Genomic DNA, 18,140 nt, shown 5'->3' with positions numbered 1-18,140 from the left:
TCCGTGTGAAGTGAATGCGAAGATCAAAGGTACATCTGGCAGCATCCGGTAAGGCTGGTATCTGGCGTTATTCACGAGCCTCGAAGTGCGACGTCAGATGGTCAGGCTACCTCAATCTTTGTAGATTTCAAGGGGGAGGAGTAGGGGTAACTAATGCAGGAGTTGAGGGGGTCTAGGAGTGTCACTGTATGTGGTAGTCAAAAAGCAACAATGACTAAAAGAGCAGAAAACAAGCCCCCCCCAAAAAAAAAACCCAAAAAAAACAAACAAACATTTTAAGGACACTTTGGGATACCAACCTTCCTGGGTTCAATTTCATTCTCCTAAACCTCCTAAACCCGTCTTACCTCAATATCTGTGAGATGGAGTCATAGAGGCAGTTCAAGACGCTGACCAAGATCAGTTCATTCTCTTGAGAGCTGCCTACGACGTAAAAAAACAAGTCGACATTGCTGCGGTAGACGCACGTCAGTCCTTCCAGCATTATAATCTCAGCTGCAGAGGATGATACAAACAAACAAAAGGGGTTGAGAAAAATCTGAATGTAATTAAAAGCGAATACAGAGAGTTGAGTAAGGGGTAGTCTTAAGATGACAATAAAACATAAATGGCACAAAAAAGCGATTAAAGTTTACAGTTTCTGCAAATGCTGTTTTAGTCTCTTCGGATGCAGCAGAAGAAAACCTTAAGAGTGGGTACCATTAGTTAGGAATGAAAATATATATCAACAAAATATAACCAGTTGAAATCTGAGAAAGTAACAAACTCAGATTCAACGATTTAGACCACACCTTTTTAGTACCACTTTAACTTTTCTCTTATTTTAATAATAATAATACATGTATATAGTCTTATACAGTGCATGTCTCTACCAATAGGGTTTGCAAATAATAGTTTCAAGGTGTTCAGTGCATTCAGCAGTCACTGTCGAAAACACCACGGCAAACCTCTTCTCTAAGCGATAAGTGTAACTGGGTTCTTTATACATACATGTACCACACCACACAGGACCTATGGCTTCATGTCCCATCCAAAGGAAAAATCAATTATGGTCAAGTAACTTGCTCAAGGACACAAGTGCAACGACCGGGACTCGAACCCACACTCTGCTGATCAGAAACACCACAGCTTGATTCCATTGCCCTTGACCGCTCAGCCATGATATGCCTTCAAATAACTTTTCTGTTATTCACCAAAAGGATTCATGTTTTAAGGAGTGTCCCTTATTTCGGTCATTGCACGCCAACATTTTCTTATCTATGGCTAAACAGTCTTCACCTCCCTTCCTCAACATCTTGTGTTTTCTTAAAGATCTTAACAGATGGATTTAATTTTTGAGAGTATTTAATAGCTTCATGAATCTGTTTGGAATCTGCTTTACACCTAGCTCTTAAATGAACTTAATATTAAAAAAATCAAGGCTACGCTTCTTTCATTTTGGTTCTTTCTTTTTCCATGGGTCCCTGGGCAAATTATACCTTTCTAAGTGTCGGAAATATGTTGCCAAGCACATTCACAACATGACGAATTTTACGCCTAAGGCAAGTTCTTGGCTCTGTCTTTGAACTCATCTTAATGAGGTTAGGTCATGGACATGTTGTCACCTTTGTGACAAATATGGCCTTAGAAATTAAATGTTACGTTTCTCTGCCCTGAGTTCAACTAGTACAATAAAAGAATAAGTTAATGTTTTATTCTATTGACCTTAATCAAGCAGTCAGTCATACAGCTGGTTCCTGCTCATTCATCTTTCATCTTTCAAGTGTTCATCTTATGGCATGTCTACATGTAACTGTATTCAGTTAAAAGTACTGGACACTATTGGTAATTGTCAAAGACCAGTCTTCTCACTTGGTGTATCTCATCATGAAGTATAAAACAACAAACCTGTCTGGAATAGTTGGTGTGAAGGTAGCCTTTAAAAACGTTTTCAGACCCATTTAAAAGGGTTCACCCGAAGGTAAACTACACTTTTTAATTTGGATTGGACACGTTGGATTTAACCCCCTTGCTCAAGTTTCAGTGTTCTGATTGCACACTTCCACTAAACCCCTCATTTGGTAACTCCCTCGTTGTGGTAAATCTGTGATCATTTCCTCCCTAGCCTGGGGTCCTCACTTGGTGTTTCAGCTATTAAGAAGGCTGTTCAACCCATCTCAGGGTAGTCACCAAGGGCTAGGACCAAGTTCTAGGACCAAGCCTTCAGATTTTGTAATCATTAAAACAGAGGCAAATCAAAAGACCCAATCTACAAAGGAAAACAAATGAGTTAAGACCAAAGGGGAAAAATACAAAAACATGTCAGAAACATGTCTGAGAATGTTTTTTTCTTCTCACCACTGAGATAGCAACAACGCTCAGTTTTTAACCAGTCAATGAGGTTAGAGAAAGCAGTGTTTTATTTATATCAACTGATAAACCCAACAGCTGGAGAATTTATGAACATGCGTGCTATTCTCATTTTGATAAGACCAGTCTTTAACAGCCGTTAATACCCCCTCATGTGATCTGTTTCATCCAATCAGATCGACATAACTTTCTTTGACATTTTTTTAATGCCCTACAATGTTGGAATAATCAACATTGACGTCAAGCCCTAATTTCCATCCAAACCAATTCTTGACGAGAACTTTTGAAATTTCCCGTTGAAAAAAAATGTGAAAATTGTCAAGATGGAAAACTACAGCTGATTTAAGACCCCAGTAAAAGGCATTTTCCCAATTGGGTAAAAAGCTCAGTCCTTATCATCCACCAAGCTATTCCATTGTGGCTAAACATTCTCTCAGACAATAATCTTCCAAAATGAGTCCACATCCCAAATGCTGAAGCTATTTTGGCGTTGCCATGGTTAGAAAGCCTCAATATTGAACTTTATTAACATGAACATGTCGTCAATGTGTAAAATAACCATACTAGTGACAGACGTTACCACAAGGTTTGCATTTGTTTTACTCTGATAAGTTCGGTCTGGCCACACCTACCTCATGTGACTACCACTTTTTATTGGTAATAACATTTGGGGCACTAGGGTTTGGGAGGTACATATATAACCACAAAAAGCTTGCAAATTATGGCAAAACAGTAACACAACTATTGTTTGTTTTCAGAAACCCTTGTTAACTGTTATCAATTTTCAGCCTAGTCATGGGACTACCTTTTATCTTGGTCAAACCAGCTATTATTTTCTCGCAAGAAAATACTGTGGCTTTCTTTTCTTTTTTTGTTGTGCGTTCGCGATGTCAAAGTTCACTGCTATGCCCATGGGGGAAGTCCACACACACGGTCTGCATGAACCACGTCAGAGCCTTGGTTAAAGCCGTCTCCATGACTCTGCAAAATATTGATCCGGCGGTATGGCCTAAGGTCCAGCTGTTACCCATTTCCCTATCATGGTTGAAACCTCTCTCAACAGAACTGGCCACTACGCTTTATTTTCTACCGCCCCCCCCCCTCTCCCCCCCCCCTCCCCATCCACCTCAACCCCCCCTACATTTACTGCACAGGGACGCAAGGTTTCCTGTTTGAATATTGCGGCATCCCCCACTCAAGTCTACATTCAGCCACGTGCTGTCTACGCCAATTTCCTGGGCTGAGCGGGAGAACCCGGCATACACACTAACGGCGAAATGTGCACAGCGGTGATACACAGTGCTTGGCACCGGGCTAGGGTAAAAAAGAAAGAATCGCTCCGAGCAGACTGTGGTAGAAATGAAAGGAGAGGGGCGGCCTTGGCATTGCGACCTCAGGTTTTTATTTACGCTGCGTTCTTACAGCGAGGAACTCTCACAACTAGGATGCTTATGATCTAGTCTCCTGGCATTACTTTGAGTGACAATGGAATGTCTTATGACCCACCTGCTACATAACTATGTACTAAGCTGGGTGGGGTACGGGCGGGTTGTCTAACAGTACAGGTCAAAAGAAAGGGTTGAGGCCAAGCCTAGCCAGGAAGGAAACATGAACGACCGAATGTGAAGTGAAAAAAATGAGCTTATAATTCAATTATGTATCATGCAATCTTGGGATCAGCCTACTGTATGAACTAGGGTATTAATCAGACGGCTCACGCTTCGTGTTGAACTTCACGCTTCGTGATCTCGAGGGAGAGGAAAAAGCGTTTCTCGCAATCACTTAATTCTCATCCTCAGGTGACCATGAGATTTGTTTTATTTGTATCAATTGAAAAAAAAAACATTCACACTTGTGGGCTGCGATTAAAGCTGCACGGAACATACGCACGATAACTTTGACTTTCTCATCTGAAAAAAACTCAGAGAAACTTAAAGTGAACTTGTAGAATTGCACCATGCTCTCTCACAACCTAATTCTGTTTAGCTGCCAAGAGTAAGGTTAGCCAAGAGCAAATCAAGGTACTTGCTAGGCAAAGATTAGTACTAATTCCAAATAATAATGCACTTTTTGAAATCCCGAGAGGTCCCTTCAAGTCCAGCAATTAGCAATAGGTACCGTAGACAGTTCACTTGATGTTATGATTGCGATGGAGATAAAGGAGCAATTACAATCTGATCGGATAACAACACCGGACTCAAGCTCTGGTGTTTCAGATCAGCGGAGTGTGGGTTTGGAGTCCCAGTTGTGACACTTGTGTCCTTAAGCAAGACACTACCATTTATGCTGCATCCTATGGATGGGGCACCCAGTGAGTTGGGTAATGCACGTTAAAGAAACCAGTGCGATCATAAAGAGAATGAATTTGCCCCGGTGTTCCTGGTCTGATCCGCAGCATATAGCACCACAGCACCTTGTATACCATTACATGGTGCTATATACATGTATGAATAGCTCTTATATTTCAAAACGTAGCTCCACATCACTTGTACAAACGAATATTGAGCGCTTTGATTCGCCCCAAGTGTTGTGATAATAATGCGCTATACAATAACAACCCAGAGTATAAGAACTAATTAGCAAGCACAGCCATGAAATTGGGCCCTGCTCTATAATGTGGGAGTCACAGGTTTGGAAAGCAACAAGCATACAGCGCTTGATGAGCTTTTCGTTTTGTGGCATCTCACCATTTGCTCGATGTGTCTTGCTGAAGAGGTTCTTCTCAAAAACCTTCTGCTCCTTGGCTGTTGGGTACGTGTCGTCATAATACTGCAGATGAAAGAAAAATACAGACAAAAACAATTGGTAAAATGTTTTGTGGAATGCCATGGACAAACCAAAGCTTAGGTGTGACACTTTGAAAAAAGTTTGGGAGGTAGTGCATTGTGCTCTACCAGCCAAGTTTCTAGTGGATGATACCCAAGCCTACATCCTTAAGGACTTTGAAGGGGTTAACCCTGTTTCAGCCCCAAGAGTATGTGACAACGTGGTGGCAGTTGTTTTTGGCCAACCGCCCAAATCAGTTAAGTGAAGCCCTCACCTTAAAGTGCCTGTCCGACCTTGTAATGTTAGCTGATATCGCATAACAAACAAAAACAATCAATTTAAGACAGTGAGCTTTGGTAAAATTAACAAAATATGATATTAACTATCGCTTAATCTCTCAATGAGTAGTGCATCCTCATAAAAAAAATTGATGAGTGCATGTGCCTATAAAAATTACAGGGTTTCTCAACAATTACAATTTTATGATTTTCAACACACCTGTAGGGAGAGATGGGGGGCCTACATCATGAAGGTCACTATGATTCGGAGCACAAGAAAACCTTATTTCCAGTGACCTTTGACCTTGTTTAATATATCTATAGGCTTAATTTGTGTTTTTTTATCTTGCCTTTCATCTACATACTAATCCAACAGCAAAAATTTGTGTGTACACAACTTTTATCATCGTGTTTAGAAAAACTAATTTTGAAATCCTGTTTTCACTAAAGCTGTCCTCGACCTTCAACAATATAATCCGTTACTCAATATGCTATAAAAGAGAAAACAAAACCACAGAGATTTTGTTCTCATTTCATCTTCAATCACCCGTTCCGCACCCCCTGTCTAGGCCATGTCACTAATCCCTAGTAGCTCTAGACACAAGGGACTCCTGACAGGAAAAGCTACTTTGTTTTAAATTGATTCCAGATTCCGCACCAGGCAGCTATTGTTTTCTCCACGCGTGAATCATCCACTTCATTGTCACAACCATCGAATCGGCTCCAACTTCAATTTGGCACGCAACATTTTTTTGTCTCTCTCTCTCCTTTCTTCCCGTAACTCTTGTGCAGGATGGAAGATAGCGTGCCGGGATTCAAGAGGGTTCTGCCCCAAGGCAGAGTCAGGCAGCAGAACCAAACAATGAAGGCTTTGTAAATGAAGAATGACAATGTCAGAAAGTTTTATTGGATTGTGGAGCAGAAGAGATGCTGTCAAGCCATTGTTATCACGCTGTCACTTAGCCATTTCAAACACCCCCCCCCCCTCCCCCCAAATCCCTGTTAACCAACTGTTCCAGAAAAAAGTTTTCAAGCCTACCAGTACTTTGAAAGTTGACACTGACCCCTTACATTCACCTTTGACACTTCATACCACAGGTCAGGGGGCAAATACACGAGCCTGCTGACTTTCCAAATCTTCATGAAAAATTGTTTCCAAAAATGATAAACCTTTCTTGGTGCACTTTTGTTTTTTATAACACAGGTTACAAATGCATTTACTGTTACATTACCTTAGACTGGTTGAAAATGAAGTTGTGCTATTGCAATATGTACAGCTAAGCGGCCTTAAATGTGTTAAGCAGAAGATTTTGCTTATAACACTTATTTTGCCGAGTACAGGTAATAAAAATAGCTGGTCATTAGTCGCAACAATTTAAACTTAATGGCATTTTGGCTTGTAATCTGTTTCTGCTTAGCAGGTTTTTTCCGTGCTTAGCAAAATCTTGTCCTTAACCACATACTGAAATTTGGACATGGTTGTAACCAATGCTTTCCTTTCTAATAAAATACACCATGATTTCTAATGTTCTCAGATTATTCAAAACTGTAACACCATCTGTTTGCACCAGCTGCACCGTTCCTCATCTTACCAAAATAAAAGTGCCTTAACGCCTCAAAGTTCAACTTGATTTCTTCCTCAACGACTCAGCGAGCATGACAATCAAACACACTTGTGTCCAACAGGTTGTTTTCATGCCCAGTAGAGAAAAATTGATCCAGCATAAAGGCACATCTGCTTTGAGTGTTCCATTAGTTTTTGACTGATCATGACAAATTTTATGTAAAAGTATGGGACATGTATGACTACAGTTTATCATGTAATGTTCCATATCCTGCCTATCAAAGTCCTAATTAAGTTTCTACAGGGTTCGCACTTGTATTGTAAGTAGACTCAAATCAAATGCTAAAGTTGCAGTTCAGAATTGGAACCTTGTAGGCCAAAAACTTAGAAGTCGGAGAACTTAGACCAAAATGAGGCAGATACTGATGCTTCAACCCACAGAATCCTGTGGCAAAGGTGGTATTCAAACGGCTGATAATACTTTTTATTCTCCAATTGGCAGAATTTGTGGAAAATGTGGATTGGTCTTGCAGACTAACCATACAAACTTTATTGCATTACCAATTACAAAGCACTGCCTCATGAATAGTTGGTGCTTTCCTGAATGGACACATAAAGACTGTGTGCTTTTGACTTGTAGCAAGATGGTGAAGAAAGCCAAACTTTTATACTTAGTCCTAGGGATTATTATCCTTTAAAATGGGTACACAAAAAGAGCATAAAAGATTTTAAAAAGCACATCTCACAGTCTGCTTTATGTTCATATCTTCAAGAAAAAAATACAAAATGAATTTATCTGAGGAACCCTATCGTCCAGGTCGAAATAAATAAATGAATGGTTTTGGAAATTAGCAGCACATGGTAGCTGCTCCGACGCATGTAAAACGATGCCCCTGAAGATTTCTCTCTGTGATAAATCGCAGTCCAACACAAGCTGTTCTTAATTAAATATCAAATCAATCTGAATACCACGCCGCTCCGCAAGGAAGTCAATCATTTTAACTTGCCTTGTCTGGATCTCTTCAAGATGGTGGCACGTATTTTTTGGCCTAGGACCCCCTCAGCAACTTTTATTAAATCAGAAAGCCGTTATGACTAACTTGAACTGTTCCTTCTTCTCCGTTTCATCTTGGGACTTGTCCTCAAGAAATGCGATAATTGGGACTTGTCCTCAAGAAATGCGATAACTTTTCACCGAAATGGAGAATACAATTTGTAATAGTTTCGCAAGTTAAGTTTCCGTTTGTCATTGAATTAGTCATCGAATATGGAAAAGGCTTTTTAATAGTTTTATTATGGTATTGTAAAACAAGATTGGCAAAAAAGGGTCACAGAAAATGTGTTTTTCCTTCCTGCTCAAAATAACTAAACTGAACTGTCAATTGATTTTGCTCTTAAAGAAACATCGTGAAGAGAATCAAAGCACACTGATCGAAACGTTGTGTCGTTAACCACAGATTACTTTCAGAACCAATACTACTTAAATCGAGATTTCCGCAAATTTCTCTTAGTTAAAAGAAACATCTAACAACCAAGCAAACAAATTAGCATCCTAGAATAAAGTTACCAGCCAAATAATAAATGTGACATGTACCATCTGGGACTGGTACCCTGCTTCTTTACCCTGTTTCGTTCATTTGACCGAGTTGTCCTGTATATATTAAGATTAAACTAGTTCTGCGACGTCACTCTATTGTTGAAAGTGTAGATTATTTTTACGAATCTACACTTAACTGTATTACGAATCTACACTTAAGTGTAGATTCGTAACATAATCTACAGTTGAGTGTATTTTCATTATACAATAGTTCAACTTGAAAATTACTGCCGTTCCAAACTGAAAGATAGGATGAAGTGCAACAAAACATTGGCTAGCTGAATATATGTTATCTTTCAATTTACAAAAACTTTTTCCAGTTGAGAAGAATCACTTTAGTATTCAATTTATTGTTAGCTGAGCAAACTGACGTTGTATTTGATAATGTTGCAAGCACTCAACAATGCCTCTATACATGTATGTTGTAAAATATTTATAAAATGTGACCAACCGTCGTTTGTTAACGTATACGAAATTCGGCTTGTACAAATCTCCACAAATCTCCACTTTAGAGTCCATTCTTCTTAACAGAATGACCATCAAAGGCTTGGTACAGCTTCAGTTCTATAAAGGAGTGCTTTATCTTACAGCAAGACTGACTTGAAAAACTCTTACAAAGCTGGAAGAAAAGCATCTGCAAACTTGACATTCCTTATCCTTCATCTTTAACTAAGACTGTTTTGACTTGAGACTTACTTGTCAAAACAGGAACAATTCTGTAATAATTCATACAGTGAAAGCTTTGTAATATCAAACTTTCTTGCGACATTTTACTCTTTTTTGTTGATATTTTCTCTTCCGTTTCGGATTACGATTGTTCCTACACCACGTCCCCACTACATGGTACCATGCCTAGACCCATTAATCATTATCTGCAGACCGTGAAAATGACAGCTCCATTTTGCAAATCGGATGGAGGGGGGCCGAACACCAATAGCCTCGTCATCATCCCAAACCATCCCCCCCCCCCCGAAACCTCACTACGTTAACTAAATTTCCTTTTCGTGTGAAGCCTCGCACCTTACCCATGAGGTTACATCCCTTTTCGTGCCTGCTGCATTATCTAGAATGCCTCCCCCGAGACCTCTTTTGACTCTTTCCAAGGACAAAGGGGTATACAACCATCAGTTCTGACACTTTACATTCTGGATGAAGAATGGCATACCTCCACCCCCTCTCTGCCCCCATCACATTCTGGATGAAGAATGGCATACCTCCACCCCCTCTCTGCCCCCATCACATTCTGGATGAAGAATGGCATACCTCCACCCCCTCTCTGCCCCCATCACATTCTGGATGAAGAATGGCATACCTCCACCCCCTCTCTGCCCCCATCACATTCTGGATGAAGAATGGCATACCTCCACCCCCTCTCTGCCCCCATCACATTCTGGATGAAGAATGGCATACCTCCACCCCCTCTCTGCCCCCATCACATTCTGGATGAAGAATGGCATACCTCCACCCCCTCTCTGCCCCCATCACATTCTGGATGAAGAATGGCATACCTCCACCCCCTCTCTGCCCCCATCACATTCTGGATGAAGAATGGCATACCTCCACCCCCTCTCTGCCCCCATCACATTCTGGATGAAGAATGGCATACCTCCACCCCCTCTCTGCCCCCATCACATTCTGGATGAAGAATGGCATACCTCCACCCCCTCTCTGCCCCCATCAAAAACAAAAAAACTTAATTGACAGATCTGAATGCCCCGCCCATGTTAACTGACCAATACAATTTCAAAGATTGTACCATCTTTCTTGAGACATGACAGGTGGAGAAGTAGTATTGCGCACATAACAGTAGATGGGTAAGCGGTCATTGAATAATGAGTGCTGCTACCTGTACCCTACACCTGCGGTTAAGGTTATTTAGAGGCACTGGACGCCTTTGTTAATTCTCAAAGACCAGTATTCTTACTACATGTAGGTGTATCCCAACATGCATAATTTTACTCAATTTGTCGTCGAAGTTGCAAGAAAAAAATGAAAGAAAAAACACCCTTGTTGCATAAATTTGTGTGCTTCCAGATAAAAGGCCTGAAGCTTTTTAATATTTGAGTAAGAAATTACATCTTTCTCAAAAACCATGTTACTTCAGAGGGAGCCGTTTCTCACAATATTTTAAACTATCAACAGCTCTCCAAAGCTCTTTTAACAAGTAAGTTTTTATGCTAACAAGAATAATTTGGGTCTTCCTTGAGGCGCGTGGTGATTCATAAAACTGGCCCGAGTAATAAATGGACAAATATATATTTAATGAGTCTGCTTAGGAACAATGTTTCTATAGTGTTAGTGAGTTTTGAATTATGGGATTTGAGGCATTGCATGGTGAGGTATCAATGTTTATTTGGTTTGCGGTAACACCATGTGTGTTGGATTAATGTTAAGTACTTTACCTTGGAAACAATTCTCTCCCCATCGTTGTCCAGAATAGCAATAGCTTTAACTGTATACAAACTTGCTGGCTGTAATGAAACAAAATAAAAAATCACAACTTAATTTGATAAACTTTAATTTGGGTCTTCCCTTTGATTACTTTGCCTCTGTCCATTGCAGGAAACAGAAGCTAATTAATAATAAAAATTGTATCCTGTGTTTTAGAAAGTAAAAGAAAATTGTCATTATTATTAATTTTAATATTATATATCTATTCATAATTTGTTGAATAAAGATGTTAACAAAATATGGACACCGCCAACATACATATAAGGCTAGATAGCTCAAGTTGGTAGAGCGCCGGCTCGTTGATCCGGAGGTCGTTGGTTCAAATCCCACTAAATTTTTCTTTGTTAAACCATAGAGAAAAGGACCACTCCTTGGTTGAACGAACCAAACTAATTTGTTGAACATGTTCAATAAACAAAACTTCAGGCCTGGAATTACAGATCTGTTGCCCTAGTCATTGCCAAATAAGTATTACATAAACTTTAGGGTCTTCCAGTGCCCACGAAAACAATTGCCTTGCCCTCTCCCGGATGAAAGTCCAGGGCTGAAACAACCCAGCTAGGCTGAGCAAATCACCACTCCAGATTCACAAATCACAACGCTACAAGTGGACTTGTGTTTGTTATCAATTGACACAAGACACCTTTAAGGTGACAAATCTCAGGTGGTCAATTAATTTACAGTAATAATACAAATTTGTCACGCCTAGGCCCCATTATCCAATGACGGACATTGTGACCCATGGGGTCGACAGAGCTGTGAACGACCCCGCCCTGGGATCTTCTAAATTGCCCCGAAGGGGAGTTATGGGAAATGAAAATCCACAGAGGTGTAAATTTATTTCAATTCTTACCTTCACAGGTAATCAAACAATTAATATTTCAAAAATTATAAACACTTCGGGGAGGTTTCGGTTGCACTTGATGTCATTATTCATTTGATGAAGTGTCATCTTTTTAACCCACAGCAATAACAACTGCTGTCTTGGTGTGTGAGACTGTAAATGCATACATAAAAGCAAGATACATTGTTCGCCTGAAAAACAAGGATTCCTGACAAGGACACTTCAATTTCAAATTAAAAGTATATTTGAGATTATCTCTAAAGGTGACCAAGGCCAAGACCAGGGAGGCAGTGCCTGAGAGGTCAGGTTGGCCCGTTACTTTTTCAGTGACGGCCAGCATAGCAAGTTAAGTTTTCATTTCACTGGTCAGTCACAGTCAGCTTTTGCACTTGTTCATATTTCAAAATGTTGTTTCTTGCCTGAAAAAAAACACTTTGCAACAAAGTTTTTCACTTTTCTATCGCACAAATTTTAAGGTAAAAAATACAAAAAAACAGCTGATCAGTCAAGAAGTTGTGTCTACAACTCATAGAATGAAACGCAATTCCATTTCTAGATGTGTGTCTGATGGTGAAAAAAACGCCTTTGGCTTTCCTGCTCATAAATAATTTTGAAACTTCATCCATGGGCAATTTCAGAGAGACCAAATTGGTTTAGGCAATAAATCTCTTCTAAGTTGTAGCATATTCATGAAGGGAGACATTTATAGGTCTCCTAGGATACTAATCATCGTCTGTGAAATATTATTTTGTCTGCACAGACACATTTTAGAGGACACATTTGCTGATCGAATCTTATCTTGTAGTTCGTCTTGTGGCGAGGAGTCATCTGATACTGACAGTTTATTACTTTATGTCAGTGAACTTGGAAAGCTCATCTGTAATGAGAGTAAATCTGAACGACCCAAAGTAATGGTTTGGGGTTTTTCCTACTTCCATATTGTAAGTGGTTTAGGAAATTACAGATAGGAAAACTGGAAATAAGACAGGGGTAAAATCGGGGTCAAATCAGGGTCCAAATTATAGATTATGACCCAAGTCTAAACATCCAAGATTTTCGGGTTGGGTTTTGAGCTTTGAAAAATCTCACGCATAGCTGGCCTCTGGACTTGGCATCTCTGTAACTCTTCAAAAATTCACAGACACTGCCCATTCGCTTCGGTCAGGAGCGAACAACACACGTACATTGTAATGTCCGAAAACTGGGCAAGCGAAATTGACGCACTAGTTCAACTGAATACCTCGTCACAGTAACATAATGAACACCTTAAAATCATCACAATAATATCGCTCTTTAATCCAACCCATCATCAAGTAATAAAACAGAATTACAGCCACAACTAGTCTAATTCTCGTAAAATAAACCACTACAATTTTTCTTACCAATACGGGAGCATCCATGTTGATTTATATTCGCTGGTCCCAAACAAAAAAGGCTAGTTGTTTTAACACGTATTCCGCGCACCAACGTAAACTTTTTGCCAACGTGTAAAACGTATACTGGCGAGAATTACCGAGAAGCTGTGTGTCACAGGCTTTCAACGTCGGGGGCGCTGTTCATACTTGCCTTTGGTTGGGACTCGGATTTATAGTGGTATAATAATTATAAAGGGTGCAAAGAAATATTTTCAGAAGTAGCGCAGTTTCTTTTTAAATAAAATGACAACGACTTTTAATAATTTTGTCTTTATTTTGTGATGGAAAATCTAGAAGGGACAGTCTACGCTCTTTCAATCCCAAACCACCCACAGGTAAAGACATTTCCAAACCTCAAGAGATTAGCTTTGGGAAAAGGGTCCTTATCTTGTGAACATAATCAAAGACTGAAATACCCCCTTCCCCACTTCATCATCCCATCCCAAAAATCCAGGCACGAAAGTCACAATTCTTCCGAAAGAAATTGCTCTGAATTTATTTTTAACAAAAATTTAAACAGAAACAAACAATATTATAAATTTTGGCTTTAGACAGTGAGGTCTGTGCAAGAAATCACCGGCGTACTACTAGGGTGGGATTCGAACCCACGACCTTTGCAGTAGAGCAGTGTCTTACCAATTGTGTCTTACCAATTGTTGATGTCACTCGTGGGACACCCTTTGGAATTCTGGGAACAGGGAAAACAACTTATCTTGGAAAATTATTTCAAGACGTCACAAAACATTCAAACAACACACCGAGCCTAAAACTTGCACCCTACGCATTAGAAAGTGAAATCATAACAGTCATTCTGAGTAGTACATGTTTCTACTTCCGAATTTATCGTATTAATTAAGGCTAGGAGACCATTGGTAATGGTATCAGTAATCTCACTTGGTGTAGATAACCATGCATATAATAACAATCTGTGAAAACTTGGACTCAAAAAATCATCGAATTTAGTTATAACAGAATAATGAAAGAAAAACAGGCTAAATAACGGGCTCCAGGCCTGACGAATTTTATTCTTTAAATGAGAAGTTACCTTTCTCGAAAACTACTACTTGAGATGGAGCCGTCACTAGCTCTCCATTGCTCGTAACACCAAGTAGGTTTTTATGCTGACAATTATTTTGAGTAATTACTAATAGTGTTCAGTGCCTTTAAGTGTAACTGAGTCAGACGTTATAGTGTCAAAACACTTGTGATATTTATTTCTATATGCGTTATTGATGAGGAAGCAATTCAATTGTACATAAAGCGCAAAAAACATGTATGGACAAGTGAAGACACGTCAGTAGCACGCGGCAGGTTCTAAAATCCGGTCTCGTCATTTGTTTTTGTTTACCCCTAACTAGGCATGATCCTTTTGTATTTTACATTGCACCGTTTTGATGGATTTATGTAATTATACAGGACAATCAGTGTGCTTGTGGGGGGGGGGGGGGGTGTGAAGGTCCGAGGGTTGGGTGACCATACAATTGTGGAATAACAGTCTTTGAACTATATTACAGTTTTCTCTCAAGTGCATTCTTAAGACCTATCTTTCCGTGTCTTTGATGTCAACAAACAGTTTAGTAACGAGACATTATTCCTAAACTTTCGTTTCTGTCCTTTGGTTGACCACAAAACTTGTTGACTACGGAAAACTTCAAGCTCCCTTTTTTGATATAGAAACTTAGCTTACAAAAGTGTAATGATAAAACAGCACAGTGTTACTTTATACCAATTTAAGTCTCAATTGCTACACGTTCAACCAATTCCAGAAACTTTACCATGTGTAACTTTAACACCTTTGTTAACAAAATTGTTGTCATTATTTTTCTCGTTTATAATTTCGTGTTTTTACAGAATGAACATGGCAACGTTTTTAAACCAAACTAAGTCACGGAAATGTGTGGCGCCTCAAGTTAACACCAGCCTGATAATTTTTGAATTCTGTCAAATTATTATTGCTATGCATTGTTTTAAAAACAGTGCAATATTTAGGCTTCCATAGTTAATAAATTTTTGATAGATATAAGTTTTTCTAAACGTAGATTGTTGACCACCAAATGAACCCGAGCTGTTATGACTGACTACGGTAGGCCTTTACTGAACGAGTTATCGCCACAACGGGTGCAACGGTGGCAGGAAAAGGGGTGTTAGTTTCCATGGGAAATGTTTTCTAAGTAAACAAACAATAGTAATAAGTATTACGAAATACAAATTTAAAATCAAAGAAGCAAAACAGAACAATGTGTTCTTTGAAGGAGGGGCAAAGTAGAAATTATTATAAAGAGTTGTCTAACAGTCACATGCATGTCCCGTGATTAGTCGAAGCGATTTCACAGTGCATGACACACCCCGGTGCGTGTATCCAAGAAAGGTAACTTCAATGACAGTAATTGACATTGGACACTATCCAAACGGTCTATAGGAGCAGTGAATGTCTATTATTATACTTTACACATCAAATTGTACATTCACATAGGATTGTACAGTTAATAGCGTACTTTGCACATCGATATTGGTTATATATAGGCATTCATTTTGCAGAGTGAATGCCACCATTTTAGATCCTGCTCGTCAAGAACTTTTCGTCAAGAACTTACGAAGTCAGACGGGAACATCCCTCGTGTTCATTGGATGATTCGTGGTATAGACCTATTATACACCAATTCATGTTAGTAAAGCGCAAATTCAGTTTCCAATACATATTATGTCTTTGCAAACTAGCTTTTGGATACATTTTGTCAATAACTTTGTCCAGTATCAAACTAACTCTACTGTATGTAACATCATTGGTATTTTGAAAATGACATCACTTATTAACGCGTTCATTTTCAGACATAGGAACTCACCAATGATCGATGAATTATCATCAATCCACTTAATCAAAGTTATTGACACAAACATACAAAAGCTAGTTTGCAAAAAACATTGATATTAAAAATGTGTGCATCGCTTAAATGAATTTGCATAAAAATGCCTACTTCGAATCATCCAATGCGCATGAGGGAAGTTCCCGTCCGATTTTTATTTCTCTGTGTAATTTGGAAGTTGTTGACAAACACGATCTAAAATCAACATAATCATTGTCAAGAAGAGATGGAATTTTCCCACGCATGAAATATAATCCTGGGATGTTTGCGTGTCACCAAAGAAACGTTGGTCATGACATGTGTTTGAGTTCAGCTTCTAGAGAAAACTCAGGTGTAATTTTGTAAAATCATCTGAAATGTTGAATAACAAAAAAAAGGTGCAGTGACATTTCAACTTCAGTTTGCTTTTATATTTTAAAGGGGGGGTCCGGAGACTTTCCAAGCTATACGTCACCGTCGCGAAGAAAACCAAAACGTTACAATGACCACTGGAATGGTTGATTTTACAGAAACGAAACACTCCAAACAGAGAAGGCATCTCTCTTAAGAAAAGGGGCAACGATTGAGATCACAATATGACAAATATTGTACCCAGAACAAGAAAAAGTACCAAAAACTGAGAGTCAACATTAGTAGACATTAATGGTATCTATTTAAACGATTCATAACGGTATTGAGAATCAAATCTGTCATTTACAGCAGATACTTTTGAGACATGGCGGATTGATTCAGTCAGTAATTTATAAAGTCATTGTTTGTAAATATCGGATTTTACTTTTGAACCCTCGAGATCGAAACTTCAGCTATTGCTGTACTCATTTCTCAAAAAGCTTTTTCATTTCAAGAAAAAATATTTCTACTCTCATGTGCAAATTAAAAATGTAAACATTTGTTTTTTTCAATTGTAACAATGCTATGCATGCCCTTTAAGTTCAACCACCAAATATAAACAAAACAATTTATTCGACTGTTTGATTAGTTAATTCACTGATGTGTAAATAGACGTAGCTGCTGTATGGATTTGTTTCGTTTTACCATTTTAGTTGGTCTTCCGTATTTCGATAAAGTTCGCAGAAATTTTGTCAACATACGGAAGGCCCCAGTAACAAGTAACAACTATTGTTTTCGATAACACTTGTCTGTTTTCTTGTTGGTGGTATTTCCTTCTTTCACAATAAAGACCCACTTAAATTCAAAATTCAAATTCAAAATGATGTTACCGTCCCTGGGTGGATTTGAACCACCAACCTTTCGGTTAACAGCCGAACGCGCTAACCGATTGCGCCACAGAGACTTGTTATGTCGGCTACTTTTTTGTATTACTTTTACATTAACCTTTGCTGCTCGAAAACTTGATTAATAGCAAACAAGTACAAAAACGATGTTTTTCGTCCCTGGGTGGATTTGAACCACCAACCTTTCGGTTAACAGCTGAACGCGCTAACCGATTGCGCCACAGAGACTTGCTGCTTCTACTGTTTGTATTAATTTTATTATATTTTATCTTGATTAATATATTTCGATGGGCAGAACCACCAACCTTTCGGTTAACAGCCGAACGCGCTAACCGATTGCGCCACAGAGATTTGCTGTGTTTGTTAATTTTCGCATAACTTTTATATTATTTTTTGCTGCTCGAAAACTTGATTAAACAGCAAACAATAAAAGTTCAAAATATTTGTCCGTACCTGGGTGGATTTGAACCACCAACCTTTCAGTTAACAGCCGAACGCGCTAACCGATTGCGCCACAGAGACTTATTGTGTTTGATAGTTTTTGTATAACTTTTACATTAACTTTTGCCGCTCGAAAACTTGATTAACAGCAAACAATAAAAGTTCAAAATATTTGTCCGTCCCTGGGTGGATTTGAACCACCATCCTTTCGGTTAACAGCCGAACGCGCTAACCGATTGCGCCACAGAGACTTATTGTGTTTGATAGTTTTTGTATAACTTTTACAATAACTTTTGCCGCTCGAAAACTTGATTAACAGCAAACAATAAAAGTTCA

General features: G+C 39.0%; 1 protein-coding gene and 4 non-coding genes across 6 annotated transcripts in view; all 5 read right to left on the bottom strand.

Annotated features, from left to right (window-relative positions):
- LOC117287895 (coatomer subunit zeta-1-like) overlaps positions 1-13,331 on the bottom strand; it is a 57,869-nt gene extending 44,538 nt beyond the window's left edge. For both annotated transcript variants that reach the window (XM_033768499.1, XM_033768498.1), the window contains exons 1-4: positions 13,232-13,331; positions 10,957-11,025; positions 5,037-5,118; positions 348-495 (exon numbers count right to left, since the gene is read on the bottom strand). In XM_033768499.1, the coding sequence (XP_033624390.1) occupies positions 348-495; positions 5,037-5,118; positions 10,957-11,025; positions 13,232-13,249 (317 nt within the window). In that variant the 5' untranslated portion in view covers positions 13,250-13,331. The remainder of the gene's footprint in view (positions 1-347; positions 496-5,036; positions 5,119-10,956; positions 11,026-13,231) is intronic.
- A 4,017-nt stretch (positions 13,332-17,348) lies between these two features.
- Trnan-guu lies at positions 17,349-17,422 on the bottom strand. Its single transcript has one exon. It is a non-coding gene; the product is annotated as a tRNA-Asn (tRNA).
- Positions 17,423-17,517: 95 nt separating this feature from the next.
- Positions 17,518-17,591, bottom strand: Trnan-guu. The gene has a single exon. It is a non-coding gene; the product is annotated as a tRNA-Asn (tRNA).
- A 220-nt stretch (positions 17,592-17,811) lies between these two features.
- Trnan-guu lies at positions 17,812-17,885 on the bottom strand. The gene has a single exon. It is a non-coding gene; the product is annotated as a tRNA-Asn (tRNA).
- Positions 17,886-17,981: 96 nt separating this feature from the next.
- Positions 17,982-18,055, bottom strand: Trnan-guu. Its single transcript has one exon. It is a non-coding gene; the product is annotated as a tRNA-Asn (tRNA).
- Between the last annotated feature and the right edge of the window lie 85 nt (positions 18,056-18,140).

The sequence above is a fragment of the Asterias rubens genome, chromosome 3 (assembly GCF_902459465.1).
Source record: "Asterias rubens chromosome 3, eAstRub1.3, whole genome shotgun sequence".
NCBI classification, from domain to species: domain Eukaryota; kingdom Metazoa; phylum Echinodermata; class Asteroidea; order Forcipulatida; family Asteriidae; genus Asterias; species Asterias rubens.
The sequence above is the reverse complement of the archived record's forward strand: the minus strand, read 5'-3'. Positions and strand labels throughout refer to the sequence as shown.